Below are 23,964 nucleotides of genomic sequence, written 5' to 3'. Positions count from 1 at the left end.
AGTTCTGCTCTTATATCGAGATTCACTGTGTCTCACCTCCCCTGGGCAGAAAGATGGGAGGAGAGGTGAGGGAGGCCTGGGGATCAGGCCCTGGTTAGGCTGGGACCTCAGCAGCCAGGTGGATGTGGGAATGGATGGAACTGCCCATGGCTGCAGTAGGAGGAAGAAGCAAAGGGAACCCCGAGTCCCAGTCCCCAGTGAGGTATGAAGGTACAAGTGGATGGATAAGACCTATAGGACAGGGAGTAGGGCTGGAATGGGTTTGTACTAGGAATGGGAAGAGGTGAGAAAGGGGGACCAAAATGAAGAGTCTGCAAGAGGAGCAAGCTGCTAGCAAGAGGTTGAATCTAGATGTTTCCCAGAAGTAACTGGGCAAGTGGTGAGGTGGAGCAAAGACCGGAGGAGGATTCAATAAGGAAACAATGGCACAAAGTACTGGAGGTGATGTCTGACCGACACAGGCAGCAGAGACACTTCCAACTGTCAAGGTCATCCCCTCCCGTCCACTGCGTGCTGCCCAGGATATGTTTGACCAGCTTTCCTTTCCAGTCCTGTCATTCACAGGGTAGGACTATTTGTCTTCATTGTCACGGAGGTGCACAACAGAGTCCTCAGTAGCCCTGCCAACTCTCTGCCCCCTGAAGCAAGAACATAATTTTTGAACAGTTTTCTATAGTTCTGCTTGTGAAAATAGGAAATAGGCAATAGGCTGGAAGATATCTTTTCTCCCCTCCTTCTATGGTTTAGGAAAGACAAAGGCCCAGAGAACTAAATTAGGAGGTTCTGAAGCATATCTACATTTCAAAAGAAAACCCATTTACCCATTAAGAACCTTTTAGGCACTACAGTAGGCCCTGGGGATATAGATGTGAATATGATACTGAGGACAGACATGAAAAATGATAACTGTAATACAATATGATCACTGCTATTAGAGAGGCTTGTATAAAGTTGTATGGTTTCACAAATGGGTTTTTGACAATTGGTTACATTAAGAGGGAGATGGGTAATACATAGCTGAGGTAAGGAAGGGTTCATCATAGAAGACGGTAGGGAAGGGTTAACATTACCTCCTCTTTTCCACTGCAAGTCCTATCACAATTATCTTGCCCAGGACTAGCACTGGAGCAAGTTACAAAAAGAGGAACCAAAATTGGGAGCACTGGGAACAAGCAACAGAAGGGGAAGTGGCAACTCTTAGGGAGAAAAAAAATTACTGGGCTACTGGCTAGAGATACCCTTTCCCAGTGTGGTGGTTTTAAGGTATCTAATAAGAAACAGAATAGGCAGGAATGCTGTTAGGATTTCAAACAGTAAGTCACACAAGGCATTGTGGCTTCCTCTTTGCTCTCTCCCTTGATTACTCTTTCCAAAGACAACTCCTTTGTAATGAGGGCCCTCCAGCAGCTTTACTGGAGGGGAAATGAGGCCTCCAGCCAACAGCCATGTGAAACATTTTGGAAGCAGCTCCTCCAAGCCCCAAGTGAAGTCTTCAGATCCCTACTGGCCCAAGACTGTTCCTCCCGTTAATTTTAGCATGCACCAATGCATCGTTTGCAACAACTATTACATGGTATTTATTCGTTCTGCCTACACTTATTAACTGAAATTGTTACCAGAGAGTGGGTTCTTGTCTCATCACAGAAAAAATTCAGAGACGGATGCTAAGTGAGAATTTATTATGTGATAGTACACTCTCAAGGGGAGAGCAGGCAGAATCAGATGAGTAGCTGCCCTGAGTTTATTTGGCATGCTGGTTATATGGGGTATAAAAATGAATGGGCAGAATATTCACTGGGGAGTGAGGGGTTTGGGGTCCTATTTCCTGATTTTTATCCCAGCTCCACCTTCCCCAGGGGAGGAGGGAGTTTTGTCCTTATTTAGTCTGGATCAGAAGTGTCAATGACGTCAGTGCACAATGGGTACTTCTTATCTGCAAAGCTAATTTTATTGTAATGAAGGCATAATGAGCAAAAGATTTTATTTTGGACACGAGAGATTTCCACCTTTTCCTACTTTTGTCTGCCTCCAGGACCCTTATTTATCACCCTAAAATGTGTAGTTTCCTATCAGTTTGGAGGTTCCTGCTTTTTTTCATCTGCCCAAAGCCCCCCACTGTTTATAAGATGTATGGTTTCCTGCCATTTGGCCCATGCCCCTTTCTCTGCTCATATCTAGTTATCTATCTGCCTGCTCCAACAAAATTCTACTGTAAGGAAGAGCCATCCCTTCTTCCCCATTTATTTATTTGATCTTTTTATCAGTATGCATTCATGAATATTTATTTTATTTTAAAGACTAAAACCCAATACCATTATTGTTTACTGTGTTGGTTAAAATCTCCCAGTTCTGGCAATTAGGAGCACTTAAGGTTGGCCCTTATGTTCTTTCAACAAGTTTTTATCCTTTTTAAAGTATCTCTCTACTTTCTGGCACCACAAGATATTCCAAGATCAGCTTGTATTTTTCCCTGCTCTAGCCCTGAAATCAATTACTTCTACAAGGTGCCTTAATTCCTTTTAATGGGATACGGTGTTTGGAAACCAGGATCTGAGCGCTGGATGTGCTCATACTATGGGAGTCCTACTCCCTCACAACTCCTTTGATATACAGACAAATCCTTTCATCACATATAGAAATCTTCAGACTTTAAAAGCATATAGAAAAGTCTGGAATTAAAAAAAAAAAAGGATACTACATTGATAAAGTACAAATGAGCTCTCGTCCCAGAGTCTGCTTGTCAGAGCCCACAGGGGTCTCGAGGGAAGATTTCTTTACTTGAGTTTATGCAGCAGTAAGGAGTGTAGGATACCAATTAATGGAGCAGGAATACCGTCTTAGAGTAAGAAGACTTGGATTTGAATTCTTGTTCTTCTATTTACTAAATGTGTTCCTCAGTTTCCTCATCTGTATAAAGGGGGAAATAATGCTGTCCCTTAATTTTAGTGAGAACTACCTACAAAGTTTATAAATTATCAAGCACAATTCTTGGCACACAGCCTTCTCCAATATATGGCAGTTATTACTATTCTCATTACTAGTGACATTTTTGGAAGTGTGGCCTACAGTAGAAGGCCAATTGCTCTTTGGCATGCAGCAAAAGGTACTCTTTTCTATACTTTAATTGCACAGAAAAGAGTTGGAGGCAATAGCCTCTAGAGACAATGATTCATCTCTTCGAGCCAAGGACACAAAATGGGACATGACAGAGGAAACGCCTCTCTCCTCTAATATACACAGAAGAGCTTGTGCAAAGTCAATGAGGCTACGTGCAAAGATCATAATACAAAGTTAAAGTTGGTTTAGTTTCCTTTCCTATCCGAGTTTTATAGGGAAGAAAATAAAGAGTTGATGATTTTAAAATGCTATTTGTTTTAGATCTCATCTCTGGTTTTCAATATTCCAGGGATTTCTGACTGTACCTCCTGATTACTTTGTATGCGGAATGTAATTTTCTAAAAATTTATTTATTTATTTTTTGTGGGGGGAGGGAGAGAATTAGGTTTGTTTCTTTATTTTTAGAGGAGGTATGGGGACTGAACCCAGGACCTTGTGCATGCTGAGCATGCACTCTACCACTTGAGCTATACTCTCCCCTGGGGAATGTAACTTTTTATATATGCCCATGATGGAATCGACTATTTCCTACGGACGCTGAAAAAAAACATGAATCGGCTATGCTCAAATCTATTATACATTAGCTAGTAAAATACCACACAGACATGAGTATTTAATACAGACCTTTAAACTTTGCAAATAACACAATTTCACATACAGAGTAAAAGCAGTACTGAAATTACATGATGTAGTGGGCTTTGGAGTCAGAAGTGAGTCTGAATCCTGGCTCCCTGAACTAAATGCTCCAAGCCTGTTAACTGCGTCTGTGAAATGAAGGTAACAATGCCAATGTCATAGGCTTGTTATGAAGATTTAACAATGTATATAATGCCAAGCTTGATCTGTTGTATAGTAATTGGTACTCAATACATCTTAGTCTTTTACTTCTCTCTTCTGAATATAAAGAGAAGATCACAAAAGAGAGTGTAGGATTCTAAAGAGCACCAGGAAACTCTTGCTTTAGCTGACACAGCACAACCTGCTGGCCAGGCTGACACACCTAAACACCCACAAGGTCACACACTGTACAGGCAGTGCTGTGACAGCCTCCTGAAGTGTGCTCGTGGCCAAAAAGCCATTGGCTGGGAAACCCCCAGGCACGATGGAATGGCATTTTTAATCACAATGAGGCTGAAATACAAGTACTTTCTGCATGAGAAAAGCTTTGAGATATTTCTTTTACTCTTAAAACAGAAAATCTTCACTCAATAACTAACTTTGGAAGAGACAATTCATCTACTAGCTAATGAGCTGGTTTCTTTTCTTCCTTCTATTAATTTTAACATACTGATACTTTTCAATAAATATATCATGTAGTAATATTTTTTAAAGTTCCTGTGAAAAAAATTGCTCAGTATGTGAACTTTATAAAGTAAGGAAGTTGTCCATCTGCATAGATGCTAAAGCAACAAAAAACTTTTTCATGTGGCTTTTTAAAGTGCTGTACTGTGCCTAAAATGCTTCCCTTTTTTTTTCCTTCCAGACTCCAGATCAAAGTATTGTTACTTAAAAATTAGTGAAAGCTAGCAGCCCTGCACAAACTCCAATTCTTCTTCTTTTTTTTTTTTTTAACTTCAAGGCCCTGGCATATGCAGTGCACACAGTAAGGATGGAACAAAAAGCTCCTGTGTGTCTAGGCTGTTGCTCTTTTACCATACTGTAGAAGCAAGCATAGAATGATAGCATGGGCCGGACCAGATAGGATCTGTTTACTGCACAATGACCAGCACGAAACTCATTTATTTTACCAAAAGGTGAATGATGTATATTCTCTTTAACAAAATGATAGGGCAATGGAACCCACAACATGAAAGCAGCAGACCAAAGTAGGCTGTTTGGAATGCTCTATCAATGTTATACCAATATCATAGTTCAATAAATCTGATATATTATTAATCATAATTATATTTTTAATTACTATAAAGTCTGGGTTTCTTCACACTGAAGTCAGAATAATTTACAATGTATTCCAAAATAATGTTTAAAACTAATTAAATTACTTACATGATGCACTTTATAAAGAAAACTTTTATTTTATTTACATATTTATTTTATTGAAGTATAGTCAGTTTACAATGTTGTATTAATTTCTGGTGTTCAGCATAGTGATTCAATTATGCATACACACACACACACACACACACACACACACATACATCCCTTTCCATATTCTTTTTCATTAGAGGCTATTACAAGGTATTAAATATAGCTTCCTGTGCTATATAGAAGAATCTTATTGTTTATCTATTTTATATATAGTAGTTAATATCTGCAAATCCCAAACTTCCAATTTATCCTTCTACCCCTCCCCTCCCCCGCCCCGGTAACCACAATTTTGTTTTCTATGTCTGTGAGTGTTTCTGTTTTGTAAATAAGTTCACTTGTCTCATTTTTTTTTTTTTTAAGATTTCACATATAAATGGTACCATATGGTATTTTTCTTTTTCTTTCTGGTTTATTTCACTTAGTATGACAATCTCCAGGTCCATCCATGTTGCTGCAAATGGCATTATTTCATTCTTTTTTATTGCTGAGTAACATTGCACGGTATATATAACCACATCTTTATCCACTCATCTGTTGATGGACATTTTGGTTGCTTCTATGTTTTGGCTATTGTAAACAGTGCTGCTATGAATATTGGGGTGCACATATCTTTTCAAATTAGAGTTTCCTCTGGATATATGCCCAGAAGTGGGATTGCTGGATCATATGGTTAAGTCTATTTTTAGTTTTTTAAGCAAACAAAACTTTTAGACTATTTTTTCAGAAAAATAAAATTTTTGAAGTGCTAGCTTCTCTAAATACACACATATACACATTCACACTCCATTAAATATTTTACAGCATATTCTTTCTGATCTATTCAACTTTTACCAAATAAAATTTCACAGTGAACTATAATTTATTAAGATACTTTACACAAAGGAGATCATCAGCAACTATTAAATTAAAATAAACTGATTTTAATGAATTTGAATGGCTGAAGGCTTCCTCCACAGCTGGTTTAAATATTCAAACATCAGCATCTCTATTTGTGTTGCACAATTCAGGTAACAAAGAAATTATTACAAGCAATGGGCTAGACACTGTGCCAGGTGCTTAAGGTACAAAAGTGAAGACAAACTCTGTCCCAACCCTCTTTCACAGTCCAGTGAAACAATAAAAGTAGTTTGTATTGACTGCATACTTATGTAGTATTTATGAGTGATATAAGTATTTTAAACAGCTCTTATTTAATTCTTACAATAGTGCTATGAAGTAGGTATTAATTAGTATTACCCCACTGCTGAGACTTAGGTGAATGTAACAGCCTTTCCAAGCCCAAGATCACCAGCTATTAAATGGCTGAGCTGGAATTAAAAAGCATGCCTGCCTGCTTCACCACCATCTTAGTTAGACAACCTCCCTTAACAGATCACTTCCATATAAGCAGGGCACTCCCACATAATGTAGGAAGTGATCCTACCTAGCAGGTTGCATGGGTGCAGTGGGTACCTGAGGACTGATAATGTGCCCAAACATCCAGGTGTGATGTCAGGAGATGCTGCCAAGGAGACAAACGATGAACAAAATATCCTTTTGCTTCTTTTAAAAGATCAGATAACTGGTGAGGTAGTTCTGACTTACAGATTTAGGGCAGCAATTTCAAAAAATACCAAGAAATCCTTCAGGGAAGATCCTAGAGGAGGAGGCTTCATGCTGACTGTCTGGCACAGACTTGGGGATTACGGCAGCAACCCTTCCAGCACCACAGCAGCCAGCACAATGTCTTCACTCTGCATCTTACCTTCAGCTCTTGCTCAGCTGGACTTGGACCTGTTCTCCCTTCCCCTAAATTTAAGGGCTTTTTAAAAAACTATGACTGACAGAAATTCCAGATTCTTGCTTTAAAGTCAACTGACAACATCTTCCAGACTTCCCTTGCACTGCACATTGTTGTCACATAAATAAATTAAGAAACGAAATTAACAAAAACTTTGCTGGCAAAGATTCTGCTCATGAATCTAGCCCTCACACTACTTATTTTTTTTAGGTTTCACATCTGTACCTTTTTAAGAATGAGCAGCAGTTCTTTTCTAAAATAACTGATATTTGAGGAAAACAGGGTTCACTTTCTCCTATTAATCACTCCCTACCCCTAAATCATACTCCAAAACTTAGAGAAAAATGTATTTCTCCCTTTAAAGCTCACTTTAGGTGAGCTTTTCTCTTCACACATTAGCACGGTACGGTTAATGTTTGCCCACACTGCACAGGCCATATTAAGTAACCCAGTTAACTCAGTCATAATAAATAATCCTGTTAATGCCCTAAGAAAACCTTAAGGCCTGATATGATGAAAAGATTAAAATTCAAGCAGAGGTAGTCATTAAGACAGCGGAAAAAAGTTAGATGGGTAAGCAGCACCAAGTTACAAATACTTGCAAAAAGACAGAGCTCAGAAAGCAGCTCTATTTTTCTTGAAGAAATATGCATTCCGGAGTTATAACTTTGCTCCTGAAACAGGGTCTATATGAACTTTAATAACAGAGTAATTCTCTCCCATTTCTTCCCACTACTAGCTTTTGAACCTTGTTTTCAAGCCTTTCTTTTCTCCTTTTTCATTATGTCTTTGATTAGAGATCTGCCCGACCATCCCTACAGAACACGATATTAGTGGCACATTTGGGTCCCTCCTTGAAAAGCAGTCGAGATACCTTCTGCGGAAACACAGGACTAATTCCAGCCTCTGGGACTTCTGGTCTGTACTAGAACAAACTTTTTAGCACTGAGATGTATTTAAAGCTGTAAACTTTGCAAATTATTCCCATCAAACAATGACCTCAAGGCAGTACTCCTTCCAACTGCAGATCAAACACATTCCATGGTTCAGTAAAATACAGTTTACATTCATCTCTAAGTCAGAGATTAAGGAATTATTAACTGGTTTCCATCTGGTTTTCTTACTGGAGTTGAAGTTCGAATAGTTTCACTGTGTGCACACAAATATTTTCTTAAAAAATAGTAAACAGCAATCCTTCTCCTGACTTTCTAAGCAGATACAGAGAAAGCAGGAACAAGAAGCAATAGAAAAAAAAAATGCAGTTAAAGATTTGTGTCTTTTATATGCCATTTGCATCAAGAGAGGGGATTTCAGCATGGGTTTTGAAAATGCCTACTAACTAGTTTCTAAAACTGCACCAATACTTGGCATAAACTTTATTTTTCCTACACAAGGTATCAAATTCCTACTCTAAAAAACTGGAGTGATCTCCTGTTAAGTGACAAAAGGGAAAGTTTTAAATCCTTATCAAAGTTACAGCATATAACCCACAGCAATAAAGGAGCTCTCATTTCACTCACAGTACAAGTCCCTGGCACACAGAATAACTCCTCCTGAGAAAATAAATACTTTACTACTAGAATGTCCAAGGAACAACAACTCTGGGACTGATTTAGAAACAAAATAATTTCCCATTAGTAGGAAGCTATTTTCTCACTAACCCCTGGATTTACTACGTGGTAGTTTACGCACCAGGAGATTCTGTAAATCTCAAAGTCATATGCCAAGAATTCATTCACTGTTTTCTGAATGAACACTCAAAAAATCCCCCTGTTAACGTGGGGACAACTTTTGTTTTCTCATTCTCTTAAACTACAGAAGTTACTGACACTGAGTTTAGCTGACACAGCACTTCCTGGGGGCTAAAGAATGCTTTCATAGTCAACTTGTAGATGGGCAGCCTCATAGGACTTACATCTATTATTTAACATTAAATAAGTTGCAAACAGTAGTGAATAATGGCTTATTAACTAACTATGCAAGGGAAACCAGGAATACCTAGTAAAAAAGCCTTAAAGAAAAACCTTTTCTTTGTATTTTCCAAATTTTCAGAAGCCCAGAGGTGAGTCACAGCTCTATGAGCTATTCAGTCCACAGAGCTATACTGAATCGACAACAAATACTCACATTTTAAGGCCTCTATTAAATCTCACAGCACGAGGCTCAAGCGATTAATTTCCCCTCCTCCTCACTGATAGTCACTGGTGGGAACAAATTTCTGTGTGTAGACTAATCTGTCACTCAGCTGTCATGGTACAGCTGTAAAAGGAGCATCCTCCTTTCTTGATACATCTTTTCATCTTAAAAAGAACACACTTCAAGACTGTTGATGATTTAGATAGCATTACAGGTGATTTAAGTCATCCTTACTATAGCTTCTGCAGTTGATTTCTGAAGAGGCTGTAATCTGACATTCCTTTAAGGAGCCCCATTAAAAGCTGCTTCTCTCCTAAGTCAAACTTCCCTAGCAAGAAACTGAATTCAGTAAGTAGCTCCCTAAAATAAGATTCCTACCTCCCAATCACAGGCAGAGATATTAAAGCATCCATTTCATAAACTTTCAAGTTCCTACATCGTGCGGTAGAATCATGGTTAAACACAGGAACCTTCTATTTGAAAACTTCAGCTGTGTGTATGTGTATATACATCGCATCTCCTAACTGCTGTCAAGAGACATCCCTACTTGCTAAGTTTCCAAGAACAGTTCACTTCTCTGAGGAAAGGCTGTGCCAGCAGCTGCAGGCCTCACTTGACTCTGTCCGGCACAGTTCTTAGCATTAGATGGCTGTGGTGTATCAGAAAGGAGTTCAAGGAAAGGTTTCAAGTACACAAACTCCACGGAAGGAGAGCTATGGATTTAATTATTTTCTTCCTAAAGACTTAACTGAATTCCCTTTCCAAATCCACCTTCGGTGGCATCAAAATCCAAAAATCATAAACCAAAATGAGACTGGGAAGATTGTTGATATTTCTGTCAGCTTCAATTTCTTTGTCTCCACAGAAAATGCTGTCTCTGATCTCCTGAAGCCCTCTTTGGGCAACCTCACACTGCAGCCCTCTGCTTGTCTTATCCATTTCTTTACAAAGCTCAGCTAAGCCACCAGCGCTTGTCTTTGCTCCTGCTCTTCTCAAGGAATCTAGTCCGAGACCAGAGCCAAGCACTGCTTCAGGCAGCCTGTCTCCTTCTCACTGCATGATCGGCCTCGGCATCCTCTTGTTCGTGTGTCTTTCTGTAGTGAAGTAAAACCTGCCCACAGGCCTGCGTCCTGCCAGGGTTGTGAACCTTGTGAGCTGAGGTGGCACCAAGGGGTGTGTGGGAGCTGTTTCCATATCCTGGGCGGCCCATGGCCTCAGGCTTGAGAGCTGTGGTCACCTTGAATGGTGGGAGGGACCCTCCTCAGAGCCCAGCACAGGCCCTCTTGCCTCTCACACCCTTTGATAATATATTAACCAGTTCACAAAGGAAAGCCTCTCCTAACACAGAGGCAAGACTTTGTGGCTGACAAGAGACCTGGAGACAGAAACTAATCTCTAAGGCTCTCCTCACCATTGAACACTGAGTGCTTTAGAAGAGAAGCCCACCTCCCAGGCACACCAGCACTTAGCACAGTGCGCAGAGAAGACTCTCCACTGCGTAAGTGAGGGCCCAAAGAAGAGGGGCAGCCAGGCGAGGTGTGGTGGATCCACCCTCTACCCAACAGCCACTGCTACCACCAGGACCACCACTGCCACTCAGGCCATCTGCTGCTGTAATCATCAGGCGTGACACATGATGTCACTCCTGGACACCCCAAATGTGAACAGTGGTCAGGCTCCTACTGGAACGGCTACCCCTCTTCCCCCAACACTACTGCCACAACAGCACGAGCTTGGCTATGTCACTGGCGAAACAACAGGTAGGGATGAGCGGCAAATGACCAGGGGAGTGAGACGGCCCAAGACTGAAAAAAAAAAAAAGCTATCTTATTCAACTTCAAAATGACTCTAAAGTAAGCAGGATAAATGTTCTTATTTCCAGTTTACAGATAAGGAAAATGAAGCTCAGAGACGTTTTGGTGATTTACTCCAGGTAATGCTCTATAAAGTGGTGGAATCAGTCTAGAACCTGTATCTTCAGACCTGTAACCTGACGCTTGTCCACGCTGATTGTTCTACAACCTGTGGTTAATGCAGCAGGTATATTTATTTTCTAAAATCTATTTTTATTTGATCATTTCCTCACTTGAAAGAAAGCTCTGATTTCTTAGAAATGTAGCTTGCTTCTGAAATGGTTTTACTTTATTTTCTTGATTTTTTAAGTATAGAATTTAATTATATTTATAGAAAAGTAATCTTCTTAAACTGGATAATTATTTATTATTGATCAAATTGATTTTCATGCCTCCCAGGATTTTCAAGTTTTCTTGAAGAGATTTTTAACTGCAAATAATATGTGAACTGTATTATGTTGGAAAATGTTTCCTTTCAGGGACTAGTAAATTATTCACTTCATTGCCCTCAGAGATAAATTATTCATTATAAAAATGCTTTTATGAATAAAAGCATATATGCTTTTTTGGACAGTTTAGAGTTCTGTGGGGCTTCAATTTTATTTTTTTTTAATGGCAGTTTTGTTTCTTATAAGTTAACAAAATAATTCAATCTCAGTGCAAATAAATGCATTGTTTTATCACAGGCCTATGTTCTTTAACATCTTATATTAAAATGGGCCAGCTACAGAAATCTATAGTGCATAGTATGTTATTTATTGTCCAGAGTGACGTTTCTAGCTCAGGAGGCAGTTCAGCCAATTTTAAAGTCTTCAAATTTTCTACTCTGGTTATCTGGCAATACTAATCATTAGGATACCGAATAAAATTGTTTCTACACGGAAGTCAACATCTAAGCAGATATGTTTGTACAGTAGCTATTCTTTCATATTGCTCAATACCCACTGTCAATTTTACAGTTATATATATGTTAATATATGCTTATATATTATATATACATATATTTTAATTCCTTTCTCTGAGTAAATCACCTCATATCGCTTATGTATCTCATGTCTCTAAACAAACTTTTAGCACAGATTTCTTTTTTAAAATATGAAATCCCTAACTGAAACAAACTTTGTTAACTGGGAATGATGCTTTGTTGACTGCAAAAATGGATTTAGAGAAGCATCAAGATAAAGAGAATGAAGGAAACTAATCCTTCCTAGTCAAGGAAAGAAAGGCTTCCCATCTTGTTCTCTAGCTGTTTTGCTTTACCATTTACACATGATTACTTACCAAGTGGCAAAAATGCAAGACGGTTTCCAGCCATGGAGAGCTCATTGAGGCTGGGCAGCTGGCAAAGATGGCGGGGCACACACCATAGACGATTTCGGTCCACGGTGAGGTACTGCAGAGAAAGGCACAGGTGAAGCCTCTCGGGTAAAGTTAGCAAACGATTGGTAGAAATGTCTAGTGTCTGCAGCTCCTTCAAATCGCCAACCTCTACAACCAAAATCAAAATTAAGATAAATTGCATCCTGATTAAATGAATTAATTAAATAAATTAAATAAAATTAATCAATACTGTAACAGTTCAACCAAATAAAAATAGTAGCTGCAGCTCTTTCCATAGACATGAATGCTGAAGTGCAAAATTCAAGTCTAATATGCAAATAATGCAATCTAGGTAGGTATCTTTAAATTAGCCTGCCTGAATTTTTTTAAAAGAAGAAAAGTGCTGGCCTGGAAAAAGGAGAAACATCAAGCAGTGACTCTGAGCTAGAGGTCTGTTATTATGGCTTCTGCTGTCTGATGAACTGAAAGTTGTTGCAAAGGTGACAGAAGAACAATTACAGTCACTTCATGGCACCTAGTTCTTGCTACTTTGGTGGTTTTACTTTCTAAGTAGATGGTAGGAGACTTGAAAATATAAATTATAGTATCAAGGTAAGCATACTTTATTCATGTGAACTAAATAGGAAATCTCTGGATGAAGAATTAGGATGTCTTTTGGAATTCTCACCATGGTAAAGATCATAATAATAAAATAAAATTATGGTAAGGTAGTATTTTTAGATGTTGTCCAGCCATGTGGTTCCTTCTTTAAAAACCCACTCAAACTGTACATATCCTGTGAAGATTTACTTTAATTCCACCCAAATGAAATCCTTCCATTTACTCCAATATTCCCCCATTGTTGATGTCCATAGTTGTAAACTGTTCCACGGTGAGTACAATTATGTCCCTGTCTCATACACCAAATCACCAAGTCTGAAGGTGGGGAAGTTCTTTATAAGGTACTCTATTCTTCTAAAGGAAAATCACCATGAAGCCTCTCAGAGCAGAGGAAGTCCTGCTAACCAGTCTCTAGAGGAGGCCATTACTCTGTCCCAGGACAGCACACTGCACTCAAGGCTCTACAGGGAGCACTCTGTAGGACAAGTCGACTTCTCTCATATCACAGACCTTCCGTGTTGAAGCCCACTGTAATGTCATCTCTCAGCCTTCTCTAACCTGACCCTACTCCACAAGCCACTCCTCTTAGATTAGGGTTTTTCATACTCCTGCCACATGAACGCACCCTGCTGGGCACATTCCAGTTTGTTCAGGCTTTGAATTAGAATGAGCATGAGCAATGTCTTCCCTACTGGAGAGAAAATCTGCCCTCTTGGATATCCAATTACACAGATTAGCTTTTCTTAAGAGCAAACGGCTTGGCAAACTATGGCTTACAGGCAAAATCTGGCTGATGGCCCACTTTTGTACTAACCACAAGCTAAGACTAGTTTTTTATTTTGAAAGGGTGGTAAAACCCAACAACAACAATTAGAGCAAAAAGATATATATGTGACAGAGACCATATGTGGCCTGCAAAGCCTAAAAATATTTAGTATCTCACAATTTACAGAAAAAGTTTGCCAGTCTTTGTTATAGACTTACTCTTAACAGAAGCATTTTTAATAACAATTTTCAATAAAAGTAATATAAGTGCAAAAATATATTAATTTTTAGTTATTTGTCTAATATTTAGAAGGGATTTGTGGTAGGAAGCTCACACTGTATTTTCTAATTTCCCCAATACTGAGCAAATATATATTTGAAGACAGTAGGCAGGATTCAGTGAACAGTATGTGACTCTGCAAAGAAGTTTTGTTCTGTGCGCGCCTAGTGATGTACATGGGAGTCGGTCTCTCTCTTGGCTCTATTAGCACAGTATTTCCTCTAGCTAAGACTGCCTGCCTATCTATTTTAGATAAAAAATTGCTTCTGATTTGGAGTGTGTCAGGGTAAGGGAGCTGAGAGAAAAACCATGTTTTAGAATTGAATAAAAAGAAACAAGAAATCTTTCTGATCTCACTCTGTAAAGTTATTATGGGAGTAAAATGGGACAGAAATGCAGCCAATCAGCTTACACACCATGGGGTCAGGTGTTGAGAGAAGAATGTGGCAAGGTCTCTGTCGTTGAGAATTACATATAAGAGACATTGAGTGATAGGAGCTTAGAAAAAGAAGAGTAAGATGAAGAGCTGGAGAAGCTTTCGCAAAATTTATTGAAGGAGATGAGAACTCAAATAGGTCAAAAGGAAAATGGATATAGCATTTCAAGCCAGGCCTGGGGATGCAGTTGAAAGCATGAGGAAAGGTATGTAAGTGAAAAAATAAATACAGCATGCACAATGGACTATTTGAGACCCAACAAGTACCAAAGATACTGATGGGAAAGAGCAGAAAATAAGTTCAATACAGAGGGTCTGGTGGAGACATGGATGTCTGGGTATGAGAACACTGGGTAGAGAAGTCTGGGATCACTACAGTGAGAGTGTAACACTTCCTGAAGATTCTCAAAGAATGAAAGGACTCTTTTTGGAAATATCAGAATGGTAAATGTGCAGAAAGCAATGAAATGGAAAGAGACTGTAGGCTGGAAAAACAAGTAGACATTTGATGAAAACAGAGCCAGTGTGAGGTGTGACAGTTTGACGGTAAATTCCAGAGATATTTTAAGAAAAAAAGAGGGTATGTTTGATTGAAAATGGAAAATGGTGAAAGAGGAAAACAATCAAAGATAACTTAAAAGTTTCTACACCCTTATACTCTAAGTATGGTGACGTCAGTGCTAAGCACGTATCTATTTGTAGAAAAAAATTTAAATTACATCAATACTTCTGAATTATAGTATCTATAAGCCACTTACTTAAAGGAATTTGAAAAATCCATCAAAATCTCATGGGAGTAAGCAAAATAAATTATTTTCATCTTTATTTCAAAAATAATTAAATGTGTAAAGAAGTGTTTTGACTTGGCTGCAAAAATTACTAATGCATTGACCACCATTTTAATTCCGTATTGCATCATTGTATTATGAAATGGGGAAATAACATGTTATGAATTTGAACTTTCTATAACTTGATGATTTACTTTTTAACAGATCGATATTCACACTGTGCTTTGACAGATACATACACATTTTCAGATATTAAAATTAATAACACTTTTGACAAAGAAAAGGAGAACACATATTGTCAGTACCAAAGGCCAAAGTACTAAGGAATGGGAAGAGGAAAGAACAGCTGACATTTCTTATTTCTTATATGTGATGAATAAAAAACCATTTTATTAAATCTGAAACATGTAGGACTGCATATATTAAATGAACAAAAGTAACAAAAGGACATTTTGCCTAAGTAGCTTAATATATAGGCCTTTTCATTTGTTAGAAAAAAATCTGAGCTAATTATTATTCTAGTTACAATACTGAATGGAATACTATATATAATATGGTTGGAAAATTAATGATTTTGTCATCCTATGAAAGTACTTGGGAAAGAGAAATAAAATTAAATAGCTTCTCAGGTGTAGTGAATTAAACATAATTTTCATGACCATTTTATAACAGGCCACAAATATAAGACTATATATGGTATCTTTATTCCAACAAAATTTAAAAATATACTTGTTAAGTTCAGCTGATGGAAAGTACATTTTTAGAAAACAATAGAGTCAAAGATTTATATAAGATCAAATGAAAACAATTGTACAATATATCAAAATTTATTTATGAGAAATAGGTAAGAAAGTATGTAATGCAAAATTTAAAGCTTTAAATATCTATATAAGAAAAGAAAGTTCTCCAATTCCTTACCTAAGCTTCCACCTTAAGAAATGAGAAAAAGTAGCAAAAATTAAATCCAAAGTAAGCACAAGAAAAGAAATAATAAAAAGTATAGTGGAGATCAATGAAACAGAAACCAGAAAAAGAACAGAAAAAAAGGAAAAACAAAACTTGGTTCTTTAAAGAGATCAAGAAAATTTATAAGACTTTGGCTAGACTGACCTAAATATGTACATATATACATACATATACACATTCATTCTTTCATTTACACACAATCAGAGAATGAAGACATAAATTACCAAAATTGGGAATAAAAAGGTGGGACATCACCATCAACTATACAGAAATTTAGAAGACTATAAGGGTGTACTATGAACAAATTTATTCCAACAAATTAGCAACTTAGATGAAATGAACATATTCTTAGAAAGACACAAAATTACCAAACCTAATTCACAGTCATTAAAAATCTGAATAAATGTATTAGAAGTAGAAAAATTTAATTAGAAATTTAAAAGCTTCCCACAAAGAAAAGCCCAGGCCCAAATGGCTTTACTGGTGAATTCCATTATATATTTAAAGAAACAATAATATACCAGTTCTTCATAAGCTCTTTTAGAAAACAGGAGGGGAAACATCCCAACTCATTCTCTGAGGCAATACTACCCTGATACTAAAGTCACACAAAAAAACATCACAATATAAAGAATTCTATAAACCAGTATTCATCATGAACATAAATGTAAAAATTCTTAAAATATTAGCAAACAAAAGGTAGTAACATATAAAAGTAATTATACAACATGAACAAGTGGGATGCATGCTTGTTATTAAGGCTTGTTTAAAATCTGAAAAATCAATGCAGTATACATGGTTGCAGAAGAAGGACGAAAACTACACGATCATCTCAACAGATCAGAAAAACCATTTCACAAAAATCCAAAAACCCACTAATGATAAAAAATTTCAATAAACTAGGAACAAAAGGTAGCTTCCTCAATCCAATAATGAGCATCTACAAAATACCTAGAGCTGAGATCATATTTAATGGTGACTGACTGACTGCTTTCCCTGTTAGATCAGGAACATGACAGGAAGGTCCACTCTCTCTACTCGAGGTTCTAGCAAATGCAGTAAGGCAAAACAAACTAACAAAAAGCATCAAGATTGGAAAAGAAGTAAAGCTTTCTTTATTCACGGATGACATATTCCTTAGTAGAAAATCCTAAGGAATTCACAACAACTGTGACTGAGTAATAAAAAGGAATAAACTATATACGCACATAACAACACAGTTTAATCTCAAATGCATTATGCTAAGTGGAAGAAGCCAGACTCAAATGTATGGTTCCATTTATATGCTATTCTGGAAAAGGCAAAACTATAGAAAGAAAATAGAATAATAGTTTCAGGGCCTGGCAGGGTGTGTACGAAGGCTGGCGTAAGGGCATAAAGGAATTGTGGGGGGTGCTGGAACTCTTCTATATTTGATTGTGATGGAGGTTACGTAACTTGAAAGGATGAACTGTCCTGTATGTTAAAAAATAAAAGCAGTAGCACAAAAATTATTTCCAAAAAAATTCTTTCTAAAAGCTAAAAATAACATTTCTATTAAATATAACATATAAATTAAACATGTATATTTAAAACCTCCATATACTGATTATCTGAACATTGTAAATCTGAATAATTATTCTTGGTATAAATTCATATAATTTAATCAGTTCTTAATTGTTTTTAATTCTAATAATGTGTTACTTGCATTTTTGAAGTCTTTTTCAAGATGGTATTATGTTTCTTTTTAATAAAATTATTTATAATTAATTTTATTAATTAGCTTACTGACACCTTCAAAAAATATTTATTGTTATGCCATCTTAAAATTAATGTAACTGATGTAAAGTTACAATGCATTCTTTTTGGAATACTAGTAGAATCCTACTCTTTTCAGCTGGTCTCTGGGTCACCACACTACTTCCCAGGGAGTAAACATCAGCTGGGATGCTTTATTTCCTTACTGTGCCTAGAATAATCCTAACTTCCAGCTGTTTGCATCGTTTACTTTTATGCTAAATATACAATACCTTAACTTTTCAGCTACTTATAGAATATCCTGAAAATGATTTCATTACTGCCACATAGCAAGTACTTAGACTAAGCATAAAAATAACAGTAGAGTGCCAATTTCAAATGAAAAAACAGTAAGTCCCCTTTAAATCATCATTCTCTGCTGATGCACACTGACCTAACCTAGAATTTAAATGGGAATGGGAAGGAAGCCACCCACTCCATGCCAAGCCAGTGACCACAGAGAGTCAATAACAAGGCTTGATATTTTCAAGTACTGGCTTTTTCCGGTACCGCTAAAAACAGCTCTAATTTGAGCTCCAAAGCACACTGGGTTAGGGAGAGCATATAGAGAAATAAAAGACACTGTTTCAATGCCAGACAAGTCCCATTCTATATACAGTAAGTGTCTCTATATTCATTCTCTTTCTCTTGATTGGGCTGTGGAAGGTACATATTCTGGTATATGTAGAAATAGGTTCAAACCATCAGCTGTGCAACTCTGGGTTATTTACTCAAATATTAAGATCGTTGGTTTGATGTTAATTAAAAAATCATCTGTAAAAAAAACAGAATAACACGTCTCAAGTGATTAAATGAAATACCTCATATCATTCAACAGTACATGGCAGAAAATCAGTAAGTATTTATTTCTAATTTTTCAGCTCATCATACTATATAATATTCTAAACATAAATTCTAAATATAAGTATCTTTTTACTTGATGTAGTTTTTATCACAAACAATTAAGAACACATTACATATATGTCTAACATAGAAAAAGGTGTTCTTACGAGACAGGTATCTTTCAAAAAATAAGGACTACCTTTCTTGGTCAAATAAAAAATTAAAACCAACTCAGATTCAACTGAATCAGTCCATTTTGAAGACGAGACCACAGCAGCACACAGATGTCTCGTACCCTTGAGTTAACTGCAATTATCAAACAATGCAACCTCTAAGGTACTACTTGTGACAACCGGGCTCAAATCCTAGCTAAACTAATAAAAAAACAGCTAAATTAATATCTCCTTAAGAAGCAGTTTATCCTGTTTATCTGATGTGAGAATTAAAATCCTGTAACACTGAATTATTTACTTGTCTTTTTCAATCCAAACTACACTCTGCAAATAAACAGCCTGCCAAGAAATGGTATGGTTTCCACATGTGGGTTGAAACACGCTCACAGAGCAGGTGAGGAAAGTTCACCCCTCAAAACCTTTAAAATAATTTTCTATTAAATTAAAAAAAGTATGTAATAAACCCTCTTATTTTATGAATGATATTTTTTGGACTGGGTAATGATCAAAGCTGACAACACCACTGTAACTTGTCATTTCCTCTACAGGTAGAGACAAACAGAGAACAAAGGCTGTTGAGTGCCCCATGACAGGCCACACTGCAAAATACGTACCAAATCTGTCTTCTCTCTCCTCCACTGTTACCACACTGAGCTAAGCACCACTATCCTCTCCTGCCTGAACTCACTCAATAGCCTCTCTAACAGGTCTTCTTACTTCCATTCTGGCCCCCTCCAGTCCATTTCCTACACACAGGCCAAAGTGATACTAAAACACAGATCGTATTCCTTTCCTGTACCAAACTCTGCACATGAATAAAATCTTAAACATCATCTTACTAGCAGACAAGGTCCCCTGATCAGCCCTGGCCTGCTGATCCACTCACTGCAATCCAGTTACTCCGTCCTCCTTTCTGGCCCAAGAAAGTGTCAAGTAACTCCTTCCTGCAGAGCCTTTGAAGCTGCTGTTGCCTCTGCCAGCAATGTTCTCTGCCTAGTTCCTCAGACTGTGCGCTCGTTCTTGTCTTCCAGAAATTCACTATCACATTTTCACAATTACCTTTTCGGACTTTCTAATTAAACAGGATCCTTCTTTCTCTATGATAGCATCTCCTTTATTTACTTCCCTGCATTTATTGCAATCTTTAATTATTTTTTAAATTTATTGACCTTTGAAGCATAGCCTGTGCCTCCCACTAGAAAATAAATGTCAATAAGAGCAGGGGCTTCAACTGTCTTCCTTACTGCTATACCCCTAGCACCGAGCAGCGTCTGACTCATGGTAGGTGCTCAGTAAATACTCTTTGAATTAATTAATTAACCCCTTAAACTCTTAAATTGTCTCACTTGTTAAGCAACCACAGACCGGACTTGCAGCTGCACAAAAGCCTCACAATTTATGACTCAAATCTGTCGTGGAACATTGAGACAACTCACAAATTGCTGAAAAAGGAAATGTGAAATCCAAGACTGCCAGAAGTTTGTTGCATACTGAAAGTAATTTAAGTTTCCCCGCATCCTTACAATTATCTCTGTAAACCTGATGAGAGTATTCTATGAGATAAAAGAGATTACTGACAGAAGACCAGCTAGTCACACACTTAATAGGCCCCTGTCTGTTACTATTTTCAAACTCTTGTGTATGATTTGCTAGAGTTGATAAAATTTCAGAGAAATATATACAATATACATAACTTACAAAGAATGACTATAAAATAATGTGCCTAAAATTTCAGCAAGAAATTCAGAAGTTAGACAAGCAAATAAATACTGTCCTTCAAGGTTGTCATCCAGCAAAGCAAATCCAGTGATATGTTTTCCTTCATATTATCTGAAATTCCTGTTTTGGAATTGCCTTAAGATCTTGATACAGAAGTACTTCATGGATACTAGAAATTATATCCACCCTAAAAAGGATAAGGATTTGCCACCACCAATTTTATTGAGAACAACATGTCTCAAACTCTGAAGGCAAGTCAAAAAGAGAAAAATTTGTAAAGGTTTAAACAAGATTGGCATCCTCAGAATAACATATGTTGAATATGTTCGATGACAGTTCAGGGGCACTCGTAAAGCAATGATGCTTTCTTGGTTTTGGGACTATTTATAAACTCTATCAGGAGATAAACCACAGAGTACTGTTGGAATAAGTATGCCTTTAAGATATGCTTATAATTTTGAAGAAATTAACAATGATTTGACTTAATGATTTTAGAATCTGGGTATATTTGTTTAGGTATTACAGCCTTTTCATATCTGGGAAGGTATAACCATGTCTATCCAGTTTGGAAAAAACAAATCCTTTCTTTAATTGGTCCAACTGATGGTTCAGAAATAGCTTGAATTTGGTTCACATCATGACACAATAAGGACTGATAATTTGTGGGGCTCAAACAGTGCCAGCATACTTCTCCCACCTTCACTCTTACCATATTCCATTGCAGTTTCATACTTACTTGCACCTGTATCCTGCTATGATAGCAGGACCATAACGTATTTCAAGGGCACCATGAATTAAATGGGTATTAGGAGACTTGCTCTGGAATTTATTCACCAATTATACTGTTTCCAAGGGATAATGGTTTGTGAATGAAACATGGACTCACAAATAAAAATTTTAATACCCTTAGTAATAAACTATGCAGAGTCTTCTAGTATAAGACAAAACTGTTCACAATCATAAGGGGGGCTTGCTATATATTCATAACTGAATGTGTGGCAGGTTATGTTTAATAACAGATAATCACAATGGAGAATAAAACTGACAATACAAGAAAACTCACTGAGAAAATCTATTTATGCATTTGTCTATCATAAGCAACATACAAAAAGAAGTTTTTAAAGAACATCAAACTAGCAATTAAGAGGTCCTCTTAATTATGAAAGATAATTAAATATTATTTGGTAACTTTAAAATAAAATGCTCCAAAACATTTGACATCAAGAAACAACAGAAACTGATTTGACTTAAATATTTATGTCTGGGTTATCAAGCTTGCCAATTGGTTCCCAACAGAGATTTTAAAATGTTAAAGACATTGCTTTAAAGAATAAAATCACATTGTTTTGACATTTTACCTGGTGCTTTGTATATGATTAAATTACGCATTAGACTCTCACCGAAAGTCCTCCAAAATAAGTTATTTACCCGGTGTTTATTACTTATCTAACCAAATAGTCAATATGACATTTGAGGTACCATACCTAGCAAAATGCCACTGAGAATATTGCAGAAAATAAGAAAAAAGTATCTAAGAAAGTATTCTTGCTAAGTGGCAGTTACAATATAACTACTGCCAGAGAGCAATGACATACATCTTGTCTTTAGATATATTCCGTCTTAGAAATGTAAAAGCCTTTATTCTAAAACTCTGTATCTTTATTATTGCTTTGTGTCAGTACATGGATTACTACTTGGAAAAGTCCTTTATCTTCCTCATTCTGTATGATTTATGGAGACAACAAACGCAGATTTTCATTTTATGTTATATTTTAGTGATTGTCTATTTCACAGATTTCCTCTAGGTGGGCTTTTTCCCTCTTTACTAAGGTAGCACAATGGATTTTTTAGCTTTAACCTGAACGAGACCACCAGGTGTCCATTGTTGGATAAAACTATTATAATCACTGCCTCAAGAAATACCATAGCCCAGAATAAAAAATTATTTTTTAAATTTTACGACTTTGCAGAGAATAGCTACAAGCAATCCATATTCACTATCTGAAAAGAATAATATCTTTATAATGATTGCTTTCACCTCACTTTCTAAACTCAAAACAAGGAGAAATTTTAAAGAGATAATTTTTAGTTACACTTTCAGTTATACATTTCAAAGTGATCCATTCTATTTTATTTCTTTGAAATTCCCATAAGAAAATTAATCATCTTGAAAAATAGAAAGTGGATGATAACAGAATGACCTCCCCTAACAGAACAGTCAGAAACCAATGGAGAAACATACCATTCTTAACATATGAACCATAGTTTTTAAAAAACTCTCCATTAATTAAAAGAATTACACATTAAATTAAAAATACAACTATAATTTATAAATATGTACTATTTAAAAGAAACTCACATTACCATTATTAACATAAGAAATTTTACATTATAGAAATTTTAATTTGTACATATTGATTCTCGATATTAATATAAAAGCAATAGGTCTCTGGATTTATTACTTGCTACTGTTTAAAGTTATAGAGTAAAACACCAGCAGAATGAAAGCAAAAAGTACTCAATAGTGATTTATAACAAGGATAGGAATCAAACAGGGGCAACTCAAAAAAAAAAAAAAACTAAAAAAAATCCCATATTTAATTTTTATATTAATTTTATCAAAAACACATGTTTGCAATAACAGCTGTGACAGAGCTTTAGAACACCACCCACCGAGGGCAGTGTTTAGTCCAACTATGTTCACAAGAACACTAGTTTGGAGCCACATTCCTATGGTCAAATATGCTTAGAAAAAAACACTACGCTATACTGATTACCATAATACACATTAGCTAGTTAAAGAACAGTTACCCAGCCAGGAAACTCATTTAATTGTGATTCCCAATCACCTGGCCATGCTATACTTTATTCACAGAGCATATAAAGTTTGGAAAATGCTAATAATCAACATTTAAGGCATGATTGCCCCTATGGACTCCATTAGAAAGGTCCAATAGTCTAAACGGTAGTAGTAAGCTTTTTTTTTTTAACTTTTGTATAGGAAAAGCAAAAAATAATTATGTTGAACTCTGCTCATGAGAAAGAAAATTAAAATGTGATACTAAATTCTGGCTTAGTACTTGTGGTCATTGTAACACGTGTATATATGACATTTGTGAGACCCTGATTACCATAAATTTAGGCTGTCAACTTAAAAAAAGCTTCCCTAAACTGGACAGCAGCATGTAAATCAATGAAGCTAGAACACTCCCTTACACCATATACAAAAATCAACTCAAAATGGATCAAAGACTTAAACATAAGACAAGATACAATAAACCTCCTAGAAGAAAATTTAGGCAAAACATTATCTCACATACATCTCAAAAATGTTCTCCTAGGGCA

At 36.6% G+C, this 23,964-nt stretch overlaps 1 protein-coding gene and 1 long non-coding RNA gene across 4 annotated transcripts in view; both read right to left on the bottom strand.

Moving 5' to 3' along the window:
• The window catches only part of LRRC28 (leucine rich repeat containing 28), a 105,328-nt gene that overhangs the window by 36,979 nt on the left and 44,385 nt on the right, over positions 1–23,964 (bottom strand). For 2 of the 3 annotated variants that reach the window (XM_032469399.1, XM_032469398.1), the window contains exon 6: positions 12,214–12,420. The exons of the other annotated variant lie outside the window; for it this stretch is intronic. In XM_032469399.1, the coding sequence (XP_032325290.1) occupies positions 12,214–12,420 (207 nt within the window). The remainder of the gene's footprint in view (positions 1–12,213; positions 12,421–23,964) is intronic. 3 annotated transcript variants of the gene reach the window in all.
• LOC116660289 lies at positions 16,155–19,722 on the bottom strand. The gene is made up of 3 exons (XR_004315742.1): positions 19,712–19,722; positions 16,923–16,927; positions 16,155–16,744 (listed from the first exon to the last, which is right to left on the bottom strand). It is a non-coding gene; the product is annotated as an uncharacterized LOC116660289 (long non-coding RNA).

This window comes from Camelus ferus, chromosome 27 (genome assembly GCF_009834535.1).
Source record: "Camelus ferus isolate YT-003-E chromosome 27, BCGSAC_Cfer_1.0, whole genome shotgun sequence".
NCBI lineage: Eukaryota > Metazoa > Chordata > Mammalia > Artiodactyla > Camelidae > Camelus > Camelus ferus.
The sequence above is the reverse complement of the archived record's forward strand: the minus strand, read 5'-3'. Positions and strand labels throughout refer to the sequence as shown.